We start from the raw sequence: 17,026 nt of genomic DNA, 5'->3' as shown, positions 1-17,026 counted from the left end.
CCCGTGTCACCGGGGGAATTTAACTTTTAGTCTTGATTTATTAACGCTTAAACTAGAGATCAATATGATCGCTGGCTTTACTGTGTTCATGAAGATTAACACAAAGCCTCAGGCCTCATGAGATTAGTTTGATTTTTTTAAACAATTTAACCTGCAGGAGAATTGTGCACCTACTTTTATGTGCTTTGGTACTGAAAGAAAAAAAAGGTGAGAATAGTTTTGTTTTTTTTTTCTTGATAATTTGCAGTATATGGTGAAATGAGAAATGACATGATAAAATTATGATCAAAAATGGAAAAATTTAAAAGAGGAAATCTAGCATAAACGAAATCCATTGACCAAACGTCATCCCCTTTCATTTCATTTTACCATTCATTCATTCTTTTCCTCTTTTTTTTTTTCAACAATTAAACATTAAACAACAACATTTAAACTGGGGCATAGCTTGCTGTGAGGTTCAGACATCATTAAAAAAAACTTTAATAATTAAAAAAAAATGAAAATCTTTGAGAGCTAAAAATATATTTGTGATGCAGTAAGTATATATAATCCAGTCTTGTGTATTTATTTTTGTAATATGACGTTTTGGTGCAAAATATGTGATGTCCCTTATATAACCATCTGATCTAATTATCCCTGACATGGTTATAAGCCTAAAATTCCAAACTACATAAAAACAATTTGTAACAAAAAAAAAACCCTCAAATACAACCAACATCTCCCCCCCCCACCCCCCCCACAACCCCTCCACCCTAAAAAATGCATCTCTGAGTGAGCCATTGCAGCTGCAATGGCTGAGCACGACCACGGGATGGCACTGCGGCTGCACCTGTAGCCCCACAGAGCCGTTTCCTGTCTTGATCAGCAGTTAAAACTTTAAAGAACTCTCTGAAGCCCCTCAACGCCCCCCGAGGAAACCAAGAAAGACAAAGTTGTGAGAGCTTGAGCTGAGACGATTAAAGGAAGTGCGGCTGCAGAGGAGCTGCTGCTGTGATCTTGTTTCCTGTGATCCATATATATTGAGCAAAAGGGAGAGTGATGGCTGAGTGGGGACTGCGGCACCTCAGTGGCCCCCGCAGATGAATGAAGATGCAAATGGAGGGAGGTGGGGAGAAGTTAAAGCCTTTAGTGTCACTAAGTGCACCCCTGAGGCTGTGGCCCGGGACGCTCAGCCTCGACGCATCAAGGACGCGATGACGCCACCGTCTACTCTTTTTTTTTTTTTTTAACCATACAAATGGTTGACTCCTTATACTGTGCTGAGCCAATGACAAGCGGCAGATGTGTCGTCCCCAGAGGATGCAGTTTGATAGGCTGCTGCTCCACCAACTATTTAATAACCCCAAGAAACCCTCGCGAAATAAGAAAAAGAATAAAATCCTATTTTACATGAGAACGGATGCGACTGAGGATCTGCGCCGTAGCACGTTGACTTCGTCCCTTTGCATGAGAATGGCGTGAAATGAACTGCGACCCAGTCAACCGCTCACTTACCGAGCTCTGCGAGAGGAACGCGAGCGAAAAGGGCAGACGAGACAATCCCGTGATTGAACTCTGCAGAGTGTGAAACTGCACACTCGGCTACATATCTCCCAAACATGGTTCTCTTCCTCCCCCGGCTAGCAGCGGCTTCCTGATGGGATCTGGGCTGTGGCCAAGGGGTGCCGGAGCCATGATGCGGGGGCCCGTGTGCCCCTCCACCCCCACCCGCCCTCTTCTTCCTCAGTCATTCAGGCATACAGCAGGCTTGGCTTTCCTCTCAGACACAGGTGAGCCCACAGCGGGTGATCCTGTCGCAGTCAGCACCTGCAGCTCACCGACAGCCGGCAGGAGAAAACTGCCTAGCGGAGGAAGTTTGGCTGAAGAGGAGTTTCCGCTGTGCCACCTGTGAAGATGCTCCGTGATTAAGTTGAAACCAAAACATTGTCCAAACAACACATGGCGAGCAGAACGAGCTGTGAAACCATGTTACGTGTTTTTTTTTAAAAAACACACATTTGGGTTTAACATTCGCTGGAAAAATAGGAAACCAAAGTGCCTCCTTGGCCTCTTGCTGAGCGCCGCCCATGTGACCGCACCTGGCACCACCATTTGTTCAAACCTGGATTTATGAACTAATTGCCTGTAATTGCTGCTTAGTGCTACTGTTAATCCGGGCTGTCTGCCTCCTGAAGCACATTAGGCCAGATTTGTGTAATGAAGCAATTAGTTTGATTGGAAAAGGCAAAATTAAGGGGTAGCAGGAGGAACGAGAGGCTAAAAAAAAGTGCATACGTGCCTCGTGCAAAGTTGTCGGTCATTGCATTGGGAAACGCACGAAATCCGTGTTTTTTTTTTTGTTTTTTTTTTCAGATGCTCCAGAAGCCAACTTTAACGTTCCCATCTCAGGCACTCACTAACCTTCCTAAATCACACGTTTAAGGGGGACAAAAAAAAGCAAACAAACAACAAAAAACATCACCATGTATCTGTTTGGCTCCTGTCACCCGCCAGAAGCCGCCGTCGCAAAGCGAGAGTGCTCCGTTGTCTGCGAGCATTGTTACTGTTATTAGCCTTTTTGGATCGCCTGTGGAGGTATCGGCAGGCTGCGCGGCGCCAGGCGCCAGGCTGGATAATTAGTTGTTCTCCGATGCCAGACGGGCACGTTGCCGTCACTTGGAGGGGAAATGGAAAGTGGCATCGCTATCACAGCAACACCGGAACAACCTTTGGTGTGAGGGCCGCCTTCCAACGCATCTGCCACACACTAGTCCTGGTCCTGCTGGCAAGACAGTAATACATAGCACACTAGGAATACGCAGCATGGACGACGGTGTTATCCAAAGACGGACTTTAGTTGCATTTGTCTTTATTAGCTGTGGTACGAGGAAATCCAGTTCCTGAGTCCACTCACAGTAGCCAATGAGACTGCTGCATATTATGTATATATTAGTATTATGCAAAATCCCTTTGTCTGTGTTTTCTAGCAACGATATGTGTCTCTAGACTGTCAGTGGAGTCCATCCTGACCTTTCTTTCTTGCGTTACCTTTTTGGAAGTGTATGCTAATACAGAAAACTGGAGAGAGAAAAAAGAAAACAGCAAATAAATAAATAAATGAATAATAGAATCAAATTATCCTTTCATTATTATCAAATATAATCTAATTATTGTTTATTCATTATTATTAAATGTAATAATTATAATTTATCATGATTATATCATGATTGCCTGCCAGTCAAAAACATTGTTCATGGCGTCATGTGTGTGATGTGCTGGTTTGCGCCATTTATCAAGGTGATTTGCGTCTTAAACTAGCCAAGGTAGTGCAAAACGGTCAGGTTTGTGACAACCAGACCAAAGGAACAGACAAACGGCCCAGCTTTGGAAGACACTGCTGCAACAAAACTGTAGAATTGGCCAACTAAAGTGAGAAAAAACATGAAATATTACTTGGTAGCCATACAAATGGCCATTATCATCCACATGTTACATGTTAGTATTCTTATTATCAACAAATGTAAGCGTTATTGAATAGCAAATTACATATTTTGTAGCATTGTCATTGTTTTGAAGCTTATCTTGTTAGGTGTCTGAACATTTGGAAGGTACAAAAAAGCATCAGTTTTAGCAGGAAGCTAGTTAGTAGGCATAGAGGAACTCCACTGGACACACGGAGGAAAAATGCACACCTGAAAATGGCTGTAATATAATACCTTTCACTCTTCCACACACTTGTCTGAGAACTAAAACACAAAAGAAGAAGAAGAAGAAGAAGTCTGCTTTGAACTTTGAACTTTTAATTCATCAAATATTACAACGTACTTTCAGGAGGGGAAAATTTGCATGGTCACATTTGTGGCCATTCGCTTAACTCCTGGAGCTGCTGGTGACTAGAGGGCGGTAGCCGTGTGGGTTTCTCTGGGTGATGTGGGTGGTGATGAGTAAGATTGAAAGGGCCACCAACAGAGAACCTCCAAAGCCCAGCAGAAAGCCGTAGAAAATTGGCCGAAGTACGACCAGAGGCCCCTTCTGGTATGCAGAGACTGGACCCCTCTCCACAATCAAATCAAATTTGCGCCAATCGACGTCCCTCACTGACACAAAACACATAAGGCATAAAACAGGACAGGCATTCTTCAATAGACTGTGGGAGTTTTTTATTTTTTTGCTAAGCTTTAACGTGAATGAAATGCCACGGAGGATTAAAAAAAACAAAAAAAACGACAGGTGATAATTACATTTTTAAATTTCTAGGTATCTTGGGAAATACTAGTGAGAGTGTTGATGTTGAGGAATAATGAGTTGGAAGCACGCCCACGGCCTCCGAATCTAATCCGGCATCTCATCTAAACACTTAATAGATTCATGGTTCGCTGAAACATTATATCGTTTGTCATTCAGACAGCCTCCAGAGGGAGAGGCCAGTAATCTCCTCATGACACCAACAGCCACAGATACTCAGCCCTTTGATTTGGAGACACATGTCAAGACTTGGTTCCTCATTGCTAATTCTATTTCTTGCACTGGGCTAACGTGCCGCTCTTGAGCCGTGGTACAAATTACCTTTCCTGTATTTGGCTCTTTGGCCCCCATGTTGGTGGTCCGCAGTCTTTGGCTGCCCCTTCGGGATGTTCAATGATTGTGCGTATTTGTGATAGTCTTCAACAAAGCGCTTCAACTTCAGGGATAAATCCTGGTTAATGTTCTTTCCCACTTCTGCAAAAAACAAACAAACAACAAACAAAAACACCAGCACAAGGCCCAGTGAAAAGATATTTCTTTCTGCCCTCTGTGCAATTAATCCTGGCAGGGGAACAACTGTTGTCCTTCACACACACAAAAGAAATTACAGAACAAACTGCTTCAGCTTGGGCGTACGAGAGATTTCTTCAGAACTGCCATCGAGCGAACAGTAATTGCTGCATCCTGCGTCCGCACAGTTATCAAAGCCCAACCCAACACACACAAGCGCACGCGCGTGTCTTATAATTTATCTTCTCATTCGCTGCTTGTTGGTTTTTTTTTTCCCGTTTTTGATGAAAGGAGCAGATGGTTTAACTGTGGATGGTGTCAGCTCCACTGAGTCCTCTGTCAGATCATTTACACCTCCTTCTATCCATCGCCACTCGGCTGTGGAGTTGTGCGCACACTGGACTGCAACACATGCCAGAGACTGGCAGTGTGCAAAATATGTCACGTCTGAAAGTTCCAATTAAAACCAAACTCGCAGTAATGAAGCAATTATTCAATGTTGTCTAGGTCCCGAGGAGGCCTCCTCCAGTGAAAATGAACACGTATTTTTGCAAACTCACTGCCGTGTCCCAGAATGATGCGCTCGCTGGTCCAACTTTCCTTTTTTCTCAAGGGACGACGCTAAGATCTTCCACATTCCAATTTACACCTCATTAGAACGGTAGCCTCTCTCCTGGTTACTCTGCTTTTTAAGACGTGTTTATTTCCGCCTCTTATCAAATACTCACCCATGGCAACGTCTGTTCTGCCGATGTGCTGCAAAGCACGGGAGAGCCTGTCGTAATAAGTCTGTTCTCCGTACTTCACCAGCCAGTCTGTCAGGGCCGCCCGGCATTGAGCCTCACTACCTGGGAAACACAAAGCATATGGCCCTCAGACAGACGGGTGCCTGACAGGCAGCCTGCGCGAAGGAAACTCCCCGAGCTGCACTAGACATGTGAGAAACAGACGCGCTGCTGGACAAGCCGGTGCAATCTCTTCCACATAATGGTTTCCTGAAAACAACATGCTGATCCGAGGGGACCAAATTTTCAGTCCTCTAAATATTTGCTTTTTTGTTTTTTGGTCTGGAGAGATATTCCTTCACCTTATCCAGAAGCTCCTATTGCTCAAATTTCTACAAGCTCATCCATAATACTGACCCCCACAAAATAAAGTCATTTCATCATTTGCATGAATTCATAAGCAATTTTCATTCATGGATTGAAGTGAACTGAGTTGATCAGCGACTGCTCCAAGCTGCTCTGAAAAACCACAGAAGAAGACCAGGACAAGCTGTCAACAGTGGCCGAGATTAGCGGCACAGTTAGCAGAACTGGGTGGCATTTTCACATGGAAGCGGCTCGGAAGTCTCATTTGGCACCACTGCGTCACACATTATTTGACGAGTCCTGTTAACTACCACAGTGCATGACTTGCTTCATGCGGTAACGGATCTAATTAGTTGGCTTGAGTGTGATAGTTTGCCCAATCGCATCCAAGGTTCTGGGGCACTTTATAGGCTTCCTCCCAGCAAAAACTTCTCCTAATTAGCAATAAAGTTTGCACGTTGGCTCAAGGCAGGTTTAGTCTTCTTTGAATCAGAGCTAATGTCAAATCAGGAAAAAATGTCTCACTCGTTGGAAATACGTTTGCCGAATTAACCCTGATGGAGCGAACATTGAACTCACGTGACTTGTACTGTTTTTGAATCGTCCTGGACTTTTGTGTTATGAGCGCGTAAACATGGTCATTAGATTTAACAGGTCTGTCTGGATAGATGGAACCAAAGTCTTCCTGGGTCTCAGGACGCGTACGTGTTGACACTTTACCTGCTGCAGAAGAAGCAGCGGCCCTCTTAGCTCTGGACTGGGTGTGGAGCTGGTTATTTTCTGGTGAGAGCTTCTCGACGTGCTGGAAGATGTTCTCCTCAGGGTGAGACAGAGTGCGCAGAAGGTCCTCACACTCTTGAGGCGTCAGCAGCTCCACTAAACGCTCCAGTTGATGGGCGCCGATGTCTTGTGCCACTAGGCAGCCGTAACACACAGCAATCAATACACTGACATTGCAGATAACGAGGCCTATGTGGTGACACTAGACGTTTTAGTGCATGCCTGGGATCTCAAGTAGCAAAGACTTGCGCTGAATAATACGCACTTAGATTTTAATAAAGATTTTCCCAAAGAAATCACAAATCTTCTCCGTTTGTTTCTTTTAAGTTCTTTACTCAAAAAAACATGCTGGCTGCTGATGGAACTGCACCACTTCCTCTCACCTGTGTCCTCCCCAGATGTTTGATTCGGAAAAAGAAGAGCGAGGAGCAAACAGGCGATCCAGACTTTCATCTTGGCTAAATTAGCGGTAAAAGTATTGGCAAAATAAAGTTTATTTCATGGGAAGCATCGTGATGGTCAAGTCAGATTACTCGGTTCAAACTGTCCACTGCAAACCTGCACAGGAGTTTATTTTCTTTCACGTCACTTTGCCTCATCAAGAAATGAATCATCCAACATTCTGTCTTGTCTGTATTCTTAGAATGTTTTTGTTCACTGTTCAAATAACTCTTTAATCTTGGTTCATAGAGCCCAGGACAAATTCTAGATTTTCTCTCTCTCCGGTATAAACAAACAATTGTTCTTCACACATTGTGATGGAGGGACGCTTTTAATTTTTGAAAACACAGTATCTAAAACAGAGTATCTAAAAGACATTGACGGTTTGAAGTGCCTGTAACATCAATTTCAAACAGTTTATGGCAGACACCTTCCCTCCAGTCCAGCAAACAGCACAACATGAAGCCCATTACTCTGGCACATTGTGTATTTCTAGGCTTTCAATGTAGTGCAGTTAACAGTTAACTGTTGTCAGGGAGAAACATGGCTCGTAGCTACATGCACTTGAAAGCAGGACATCAGTTAGAGAAAATACATTTGGAGGCCGGTGGAGGGAAGGGGTCCGTCCATCGCCTTTGAGACTTGGAGGATGCGTTCATATTTAATGAGTGTGCCCGTGTGCATAACCATGGGGCAAAAATATGTTACTTTCCTCTGTGTTGTTGTCGTCGTTGTTTTTCATTAATTCAGATTTCAAACAGCCTCTAAAGAAGACTGATTGTCAGCAGCTAAACAGAAAAAAAGACGCCCAGCAGTGAGGGTAATGCTCGGCAAACCACAGGTGCAACTCTTTGTTTTATTTAAACTCAATTGAACTTTGCCAATTGAAGCGTCGCCACTGAAAAAACAACAAAACAAACGCAAACAAACAAAAAACCCCTTCAGCCCTGCAGCTTTCATACTGCGAGAATGGCGAGGCTGCATACGGAATGTATGGAGCAACACATGAGCCTGATAGAGTGGGAAGTCAAGCAGCAGAGAAAGTGATGTTTGCCTTGGCTGTTAGTGTGTACTTCTAGGGAGAAATGTGCTTTCATTTCAGGCAAGGAGGAACATGTTTAATGACATTATTGTGTGGGCAACGGCGAGGGCATGTTTTAAATTGTTAATAAGCTTCATTTGCCAACCCGTAAAGGTTGTTTGTGTGGGCTGAGTCTCAAATTCCTCATGTTGGCTAATGAAAAAAAAAAGAAAAAGTGCTCAGGGGCTGAGAACCACAGAAGCTTGGGTGTGGGCGGTATAATGGCTCTGTAATGATTTGAGATGTTGCACTGGAAAAAGAAAGAGGAACACAAGGCTAAAGGTGGGAGAATTTATTCAGATCAAAAAAGTTACTCGGTATCTTTTTTTTAAAGAAATAAATACACAGACGACGCAATCTTCTTCCCATCATTTCATCATTTTGAAACATGAGGAAAACATACAAGCACATGCACTGACTTTCGTGAATTTTTTAACCCGACAACACTTCAGTTCCCAACACTGAGAATGCAGTCGAGTTGAAATGATGTCTTTGAGTTTTGGCTTGTGGTACGAGGGCAGGAGCTGTATTACCATGTCTCTTACACTTCACACCACTGAAATCTGGTCAGATACAGGTACAGACTCCGGTGGAATGAAGGATAGAACACATGGAATATTCTTGCAGAAAGCTGTTGAAATACTGGACACACACCCGCATGCACACACAACGCAGCTTTGTTTACTTTCCATCCGACATTTAAATTATGCGTAGTCGTAGATTTCTCTGAAGTGATGCCTCACAGCAAAGGCATTTACAACAGATACACGTTCAGCGTGGTGCTTCAAGATGGAGGCTGACCCTGGCACCTGTTGTGGGGTAGGGCGACTCGAGACCGTGTGATTTACGAGGAAGCCCCCTGAAGCTTGGGGGGAAGGGGGGGGAGTGAAGGCAGCAGGAACTGGTTGTCAGCCTCTCCCTTTTTCCCATGTCGGAGCCCGAGCGAGACCGGGCCTGCCCAGTCCTTTGGCTCCAGGGTTTTAGGCGGCTGTTGGAATCCTGAGCTCTGGCACGTTCTCACAGGCCTGAGTTGAAAAGACTGTTTAGTCATCAGCGATCCAAGCCCCGTACGGATGCAGCCGCCCCCCCCCCCCACCTCCCACCCCATGAAGCCCACCACATTCGGGCGACGCCAACAGCAGCAGCCGCCTGCCCTGCTGTCTGTCCACCTCTCTGGAAGACATAATGCTGCGTAACTTCCAGAACTGCATCCATTTTCCTGCACTCACACCAGAGAAAAATGTCTTTGATACACTTAATCCTGCACCCATAAATTTGTGTTGCCCTCTAAATTTTTTTTTAGATGAATTAGGCTTGGAAATTCTTTCTTCTGCACCCGATGAAAACATCTCCATAAATTTGCCATGAGTACTTTCCTACCGCAGTGTAAGTTATGGAAGTCTTTGCACAATTAGATTTTCAGTGAAACGACGAATGCCTTACCTTGCTTCAAAAGCTGTAACTTACCTCATAAGGTTGTTTAGCTCCCTGGTGACGAGTTGGTGCAATGCAAATCAAAGTGCACAATGCTCAAAGAGGTCTTCTTGAGGTCCCGAAGGTGCAACTGACAAAATGCCATCTGTCTCCTCTTTGACTTTTTTCTTTACCTGATTCAGATATTGGGGTTTCAGAGGACCGCTCCGGCCAATGGGAGTGGAGCACCTGAGTAGGACCACCTTTTTTCTTTCTTCTGAGTGTGTGTGCTGCCACACCCTGCCATGTGGCGTAGTTGCAGCACAGAGAAACATAAAGAAGTAAAAGAAAAAACTGATAGCGTTTCAATTTGAATCCACACAATTCCTTTAATCTGTCATTAACAGACCCTGCTTATCTCATCCACTTCAAAGGCTCTGAAAGAATAAATGCAGAAATGAAATGAAGGACAGTCATGTAATATCAATCTAACGAGGGTCTTCTGTTCATTGATTGATGCGTCTCGTCAGTAATTTGCCCATTTTGTGTCTTTCACTCCCTGGAGTGAACGACTGGAGCTTTCCAGGAGCCCTTCAAATGCATTTTCATCATGAAAGTGTTTGACTGACAATTTGCGAGACAGACGCTTGCATTTGCATTCGGTGCAACAGCTGTATATTCTTCCTTCAATCAATCAATCAGCGCGAACGCTCCTGCATATTTACATTTTGCTACTATCCAAATAACCTGTTCTTTAATGTGCATTTACCTGAAGTGCCGTCTGGGCCCTATATAATGCATGCCTAGCTTGTGCAGAGAAAAACCCCCAAAAACGAAAGCTAAGCACATGACTACAATGGGTGAGTTTAACAGCTCTCTTCTCTCCCCTGCAATCATCCTCCTTTCAGCCCCAGAAGAAAAATGGGGCGACACCCCACATCCTTCACCGTGAAAGGAGCGAGTTTTTCAAACGCATTCCTTTGCCTCACAATGGCAGATTTTGGGGAGGTTGGGGGAGGTGGGCGGTGGTGTTTGAGGAGGAACAACAGGGACACATTCCTGAGGTGGAGAGCTGCGCCAAGCCTCACCTGACAAGATATTTCTCCAGAGACCACATTCATTTGAGCCCAATCTTCCTTATATGTGGCTTTATTGACAAGGACACAAATTTCCTTGACATATGAGCTGTTATTTCCCAGAGACACGCTGTGCCCTACCTCTGTGCTCTGCGCGGGCCAGATAGCCGTGCACAATGTGACTTGTTGGAGGTAATCTTTTGGACCTCTTTGAGGTGACAGCTGAAAAACGAGCATCTAAAAATCCTCTTCAGACAGTCCACCTGGCTCACAAACCAGTAATGTACACTTGCCACGTTGCATTGTGCCATACATAACTGTGTCAGCTGATAGCGGCGCTCGGCTGCATGTGTGAGGGAAAACAAACGATGCGACCCATTTCTTCTGGATGCATCGCAAATTCACAACACTGACTTTTGCACGCTGGCGGCGGGTGACAGCGTGTATCAGCGCTCCGGCTGATGTCTCCGTGCGGTCCTTTGACAGCAAGGTGCGCGCTCTTTTTGTAAAGCTACCTCTGGGGATCAAACGCCCTGCATGGTGCTGGAAAAGAAGAAACTTTCCTTATAGGAGGGTTATGCTGTTTGTTTGTACTAATACTAACAGAATGTTGTAGTAATGTTTACAGCAAGCGCTGACTGTCAAAAATTCACTCAGGAAAAAAACACCCTGTTAAATAAATAGTGTCAGAAAATTTGTGCTGTCACTTGAACAGAGGTGGAACCTAACGAAGTACAAATACTTTGTTACCGTACTTGAGGTGATTTTTCAGATGTCTGTACTTGAGTATTTCTTTTTCTGACCGCTTTTAACTTTTACTCCCTACATTTATACACAAATATTTGCTCGTTCTACTTCTTACATTAGAAAAAGTTCAGTCCACAATCTTTCCCTTTTTGCTAAGTTATCAACAAATGTTTTGTTTCAATAATGGCAAAAATATATAAAACAATTTTTACTTTTGACTCAAGTATATTTCAGAACCTGAACTTTCTTACTTTTACTTGAGTCAAGGAGGTGAATCAGTACTTTCACTTTTAGTAGAGTATTTTTTTTTCAAAAAAGTATCCATACTTTTAATCAAGTGCAGATTGTAAATACTTTTGCCACCTTTGCACATTAACATGCAAATAAATAACACGACCACACTCCGGAGCAGTAGCGGGCGCTCTTGCAAGCTGGTAACCAATCACTGATACACAGTAAGAAAATAATCGTGCAGTTTAAACATTCGTCAGCAGCCAGGTTTTCAAGAATGTTTCAACATTGTACAATTTAGTGTTTGAAACCTTCCCCGCTCATTTGCAATTGGCACCCGAGAGTCGGTACAGTGCACAACATCGCACTCACTCCTTTTGCTTTTAAGACTGCCGGCTCCATCTGCAACTGGCGCTGAGCACACATGGAGGAGCGGAGCCATTTTGCAAAGTTTGCAGCCACCCAACCTCCCAAAGGTGTGCTGAATGAAGGGGTGCCGAATTTCAGCACTGCATCCCCCGAAGGCACATCGCAGACTGGAGGCTCCGTTGAAACACGTCACCGTCAGGAATGTGAACACATTACTCACATTTAGAAAGTCAGTGAGGCGGCACATGCGTGTTAGTGTGCAAATATGCCATTACTGGGATCTTCTACCAATGGCTGGAAAATAAAAAAATAAAAAATACACTTTAGCTCTGCCATATGCGTTGCACGATGGCAGCTTGATTGAGTAATTCAGGGCTAAAATGACACTTTGAGGGACTTGGTGTTGACAGTTATTTCATAAAAAGCAAAAATGAAGAAGCAAAAATAAATAAATAAACGGAAGTCATAAAGATGGAAAAAATTTAATTCATCCCCAGGCGTCATATTCCTTCATTCGTGCTTCACTCCATGTTGTTCCTTAGAACCAATGCACGAGTCAAGCTCTGAATGATAAAATGAAAGCGCTTTTCATTTGTAAATGACGCCATTTTCTTCACACGTTTTACATTCACTGAAACTGGACTATTTGGTGCGAGAAAGCCTGGTCCCAAGGCTCTGCTGCCAGAGGCCGACCGCTTGGCTGTCCCCATAATGCTCCTCGCTCTCCTTTTCTTTCCCTCCCTGCCTTTGACGCCTCATTGGCTGATTTTGTTCCGACTTGCCTGGGCAGGAATGCACCTAATGCAGTTTTATGTTCAAGCGGTTTGACAATGAAGGGTGCCTTCATTTTGTGCCATAAATATTTCATTCTCCATTTGAATGCAGATATGAGACGTGGCACCCGGAATACTAATGGGCTCTCCCATGAAAAATAACCCTGTGTGAATATGATTTGTGTGAGCTCAAAACAAATATGGTGCAATGTAATTAGGTCTTATCGAGAATCATATCGCTGGATAATATTGATTATAGCCGCTCTCTGCGAAAATGCATCAAAATGAGCTACACATTGCTGTTTCAGCAGGCCAAAGCCTCTCTGAGTGGCTGCATGCTATAATTTTTTTAAGGGGTTTGAACATAGTTCTGAAATTAAGAACAGTGTGCAATAAGTCAAAAGTTTCCTCCTCTAATGAATATGTCGGGGCCAAATGGGAGCTGTATAATTCTCTCATTCCCATGTGAGACAGGGGGTCTGTTGCTACCCTGTGTTTATGTCTGCTTGACATGGTGAAATGAAACGTGCAGTAATAACAGTGGAAGGACGGCATCGCAGCGGGAATCTGTGTAAATGCTCTGTTTTCCTAAAACATCCCTTAATCTGAATATCTCTTGTGTTCGAATGGCTGGTCAGTACCATTACTGCAAGACAAAAGGCAGACTAGTTATTTTCTTACGTTGGAACTATTAAGGAAACCCATTACTGCTGTTGCCATGGAATTAAACTCGTTCATTTGTGCTAAAAGGCAATATATGCTTTTTTTTTCATCACATTCATGCATTAGCGGTTGCATTTTTCCAGAACTCGCAACAGTTTTCCCTCCGTTCACTGAGACAGCAAACACAAAAGTATCCGAGACACTCCCATTTCCTTTTCACTTCAAATATATAAATAATGGCTCACTGGAGTCTCATCTGCAAATGTGTCTGGGCTTGTTTTCCGTTCAGGATACCTGTCTGCTTTCTCACTAAGCCTTTACCTCTGTAGAAGCTGGGCACATTCCAGCCTGCTGCAGGTGCTGATTAGTCCAGGGTTGTTTTGAATGACAGTGTTCAGTGCTTCTTGTGGTTGTTGTGGGTGGTGACTTGGGGCAGGCATAGTGGAAAAGGGTCAGCACTCAGCTATTGACATCGCTGAGACAGACGTGACCAACACCCTTTGATTAGTGTGTCCATTAGTTAACCCGGTCACACAACAGAGCCGGCGTGAATCACCTGGATCAAGTTTCATTTAGTCTTGTTTGGTGGCTATTGGAGCAAGGATTTACACTTCTTTGTCAGTGTGCATGTGTGGGATGGGGTGTGGTTTGGTTAGGAATAATGACAAACTAATGAGACAAATGTGAGAATAAACATACTTTATCTTGCACAACCCCCTGAAAGGCCATACAGGGGTAAACTGGTCTCTCCTACTTACCCAAATCAATCACATTGAAAAAAAAAAAAGTCCGACTATGTTGCACAAAAAGCGGGAACCTTTATGACCTTCTTTTGAAGCACAAAATGATATGCACAAATTTATTTAATGTCGCTAATTAGAAGGCATAATGTAATCATTGCACCTGGTCTAAAAAGATGACATATGAATAACAGAGGATTGCAACTAAAATATGTGACTGAGGGGGTCTGCTGGAGCCCCTCCCAGCTGTCATGGGGCAATGGCAGGGTTACACCCCATTCAGGCACACAAACACAAATGTGCAAAAACTCTTGCATTGGAGGAAGGCTGGGGCACCTCACAAACTTAGCTTATAATGACCCTTTGTGTGACACCGAGTTGTGTCACTTGCTGTGGTCATGTTGACCTCTGGTGACTTTTTGCGACACTGAGTTATCCTGTCCATTGTGTTCACACTGGTGTTCGATCATAGGGAGACGTGATTGGCAGCTGCAGCTAGCTACACATGGGCGGCCGTGAAGTTGAACCGGTCTCAGGTTTCGAGTAGAGGTTGTGAGCTGGAGTCCAAAAAGAAACAACAAGGAGCAGAAGTCTGTGACCAATGCTCTTTCACCACAGGCCCAGATTTAACCCTCAGTTCTCCAATAATGGATGTTCAATCTTGTCTGCAGTCTTATGCCAGTGAGCGCATCACACCTGTGATGATGCTCAGCGTAACTGCAGTCGCTCTTGGGTGATGTGGCTTTGCTTGCTGGCATAGCACAATTCAGTGAGGGATGGAGGAGGAGATAAACAGAAAGAAAAAAAAAAAACACAATTTACCTGTTTGGTGGTTGAAGTTGAAAGAAAATAGGAAGAGAAGCAAGACAGAAAGGACTCTATCCAAGTTTAGAGTCATGTTCTAACAAAACTAAAAATGTGAAACATGCCCAGAATGAGATGTCCGTAAGTTGTGCTGGTGCGCGACCTCATCGCAGTTGGACGTGAATGTAGGAATGTAGGAGTGGAAAAGCAATATACAACTGCTCTCCTGTCACAACAAAACAAACAAAAACACCCATAAAGACATAATTAAGAAAAGTACCTTGCCAGGAGTACTTATTACCATTCCCCAGGGAAAATGATCTTCAGGTGGTAAACAAGATCAACATGGAGAGGCAGGAGGTGCACGTTGTAAAATTATTTTAAAAACATGCAGATCTATCGATCCCTCGTCCTGCTAACAGTTCCAGTACCTGGACACACTGAACCAATCCTTTATCTTCAGGGACTGCAGGGGTCACTGACAGTCGACTGTCAGAAGTTAATCCAAAGACAAAACAAGTAGCACAAAAAGTGTCCAAGCTGTGACCGGGGCTGCGCCGCAGAGGGTGGCCTCATGGATAAAGAGACTCAATCCAGACCTGCGGAGAACCAGTGACACAGAGAACTGAATTCAGACAGCAGATAAATAAAACTCAAACAAATGCTTTTCAGCAAATCAATTAGTGTTAAAAAAAAAAAAAGCCTGATTTTACAAGTAAAGACCTTTGTGGTCAGATTGAAGGGAAATCTGGCAACATCTTTGCTCGATTGAGGGGTAGATATAGATTGATATATGTGCATGTGTTTTGACTGCAATACTTTTTGAAATAATTCTTTCCTATTACTTGCAAGTTAAACGGCGGCCTGTGGCTTTGTTCTGCCAAGTTATTCATCTCCCTCTCTAGCTGTATTGTTAGAGGTAAAACATAAGAAAATGGCAAATTGCTTTTTTTATGGCTGGCAAACCATTTGCAAAGTGTCTGCATCGCACTGCTGGCAATCAGTCTGGTGTGAAAACATGTTTGCTCAGACACTCTGGCTGCTTGCTGCCGTGATGTTGCCATGTTTATTTTGCGCAGACTTTTGTCACTTTTGTTCAAGTGAAATGATGGGACAACTGAGATGGGCTGCCGGGCTGTTGACGCTTCCACAGCTAGGATAGTAATTCTTTAATTGAATCCACATGCCGCATGTCTGTGAAACGTGTAGGAAGTGTAATGGGAAGACACACAAAACAGCAGTTTAGCAGTAGGGATTGACGTTGGCACGGCAGAATGGTGGCAGACACGGCAAAATGACGCCAGGCTGCTCTCAAGTGCTCATACGATCTCACCTGGCGGTATTCAAAGTGTCCATAAAGCAGCAGGAGTGTATAATGTGAGAAGGCGCGGCGGCGATAATACAGGCTTTTGTGTGAAAGAGACAAAAATCACGATAACTCGAATGTTACTCTTCCCAGGGTCACAGTAACTCAAGCAATTGACTTACAATAACCATGGAATCTGTCACTTGAATGAATAAATGACACCTTGGAGTGGAGTTAGAGAGCATACATCAGTGCAAAACGGTGGAAATATGCTAATGGTCTCAGTGACATATGGCGTAATGTTAGAAAAGTGAAGATGAAGCAACATCTCTGGAGCCAAAGGAAAACATTTTGAAATCAGGGAAATGGAAAATGCTTGCATAACACAGTTAGCGTGGCTGTTTTCGAAACGGCAATGACGCACAAAGCAGTTGTACTGTATCAGTCGGCGATCAAGTGCAATACACTCCAGTTTATAAATAGCAGGACTTTTCACTTTAAATCTATCAAACTTTACTCTGACCCTAACTTCAACTTTGTTTACCATCGCAAAGTGTGCCCACGCAGCACAGGGCATGTAGGTCAGTGATTCATTTTGATCCGTTCAGCAGTCGGGGAACAAAACACTAATAGTCTTGCCATCAGTGCGAAATTTAAGACAAAAAAGGTCAGAGCTAATACACTGTGTTCCTCATTCGTACATATTCTTCCCTCACATCTAATTGACCAACACTTTCTGTGACTTGTACAGCAGAAGTTTATAAAAACAGGAACAAT

At 43.8% G+C, this 17,026-nt stretch overlaps 1 protein-coding gene and 1 long non-coding RNA gene across 4 annotated transcripts; both read right to left on the bottom strand.

The window, feature by feature from the left end:
- Nucleotides 1-3,758: 3,758 nt before the first annotated feature.
- tmdd1 (transmembrane and death domain 1) lies at nucleotides 3,759-7,168 on the bottom strand. Of its 3 annotated transcripts, XM_076042253.1 has the most exons (5): nucleotides 6,989-7,168; nucleotides 6,546-6,740; nucleotides 5,463-5,582; nucleotides 4,546-4,698; nucleotides 3,759-4,076 (listed from the first exon to the last, which is right to left on the bottom strand). In XM_076042253.1, exons 1-5 carry the CDS (start codon nucleotides 7,056-7,058, stop codon nucleotides 3,850-3,852), a joined length of 765 nt encoding a protein of 254 aa, XP_075898368.1. In that variant the 5' UTR covers nucleotides 7,059-7,168; the 3' UTR covers nucleotides 3,759-3,849. The 3 variants fall into 3 exon arrangements, with proteins under 3 accessions (XP_075898368.1, XP_075898370.1, XP_075898369.1); XM_076042255.1 differs by lacking the exon at nucleotides 4,546-4,698; XM_076042254.1 differs by lacking the exon at nucleotides 5,463-5,582.
- A 1,236-nt stretch (nucleotides 7,169-8,404) lies between these two features.
- LOC142898943 (uncharacterized) lies at nucleotides 8,405-9,889 on the bottom strand. Its single transcript, XR_012928667.1, has 2 exons — nucleotides 9,595-9,889; nucleotides 8,405-9,152 (listed from the first exon to the last, which is right to left on the bottom strand). It is a non-coding gene; the product is annotated as an uncharacterized LOC142898943 (long non-coding RNA).
- Nucleotides 9,890-17,026: the final 7,137 nt, after the last annotated feature.

Source organism: Nelusetta ayraudi, unplaced genomic scaffold (genome assembly GCF_046127955.1).
Source record: "Nelusetta ayraudi isolate G7.1 ecotype Tasmania unplaced genomic scaffold, CSIRO-AGI_Nayr_v1 ptg000070l, whole genome shotgun sequence".
NCBI classification, from domain to species: domain Eukaryota; kingdom Metazoa; phylum Chordata; class Actinopteri; order Tetraodontiformes; family Monacanthidae; genus Nelusetta; species Nelusetta ayraudi.
Note: the sequence above shows the minus strand (reverse complement) of the source record. Positions and strands in the feature narration are given on the sequence as shown.

What these genes read in the sequence shown, in the direction of transcription:
- tmdd1 (XM_076042253.1), bottom strand. Translation starts at nt 7,058, where the DNA reads ATGAAAGTCTGGATCGCCTGTTTGCTCCTCGCTCTTCTTTTTCCGAAT. An exon ending in CGCTGCTTCTTCTGCAGCAG is followed by an intron (nt 5,583 to 6,545) that starts GTAAAGTGTCAA and finishes TGTGTTTCCCAG; the next exon opens with GTAGTGAGGCTCAATGCCGG. An exon ending in AAGAGCCAAATACAGGAAAG is followed by an intron (nt 4,077 to 4,545) that starts GTAATTTGTACC and finishes GTTTTGTGTCAG; the next exon opens with TGAGGGACGTCGATTGGCGC.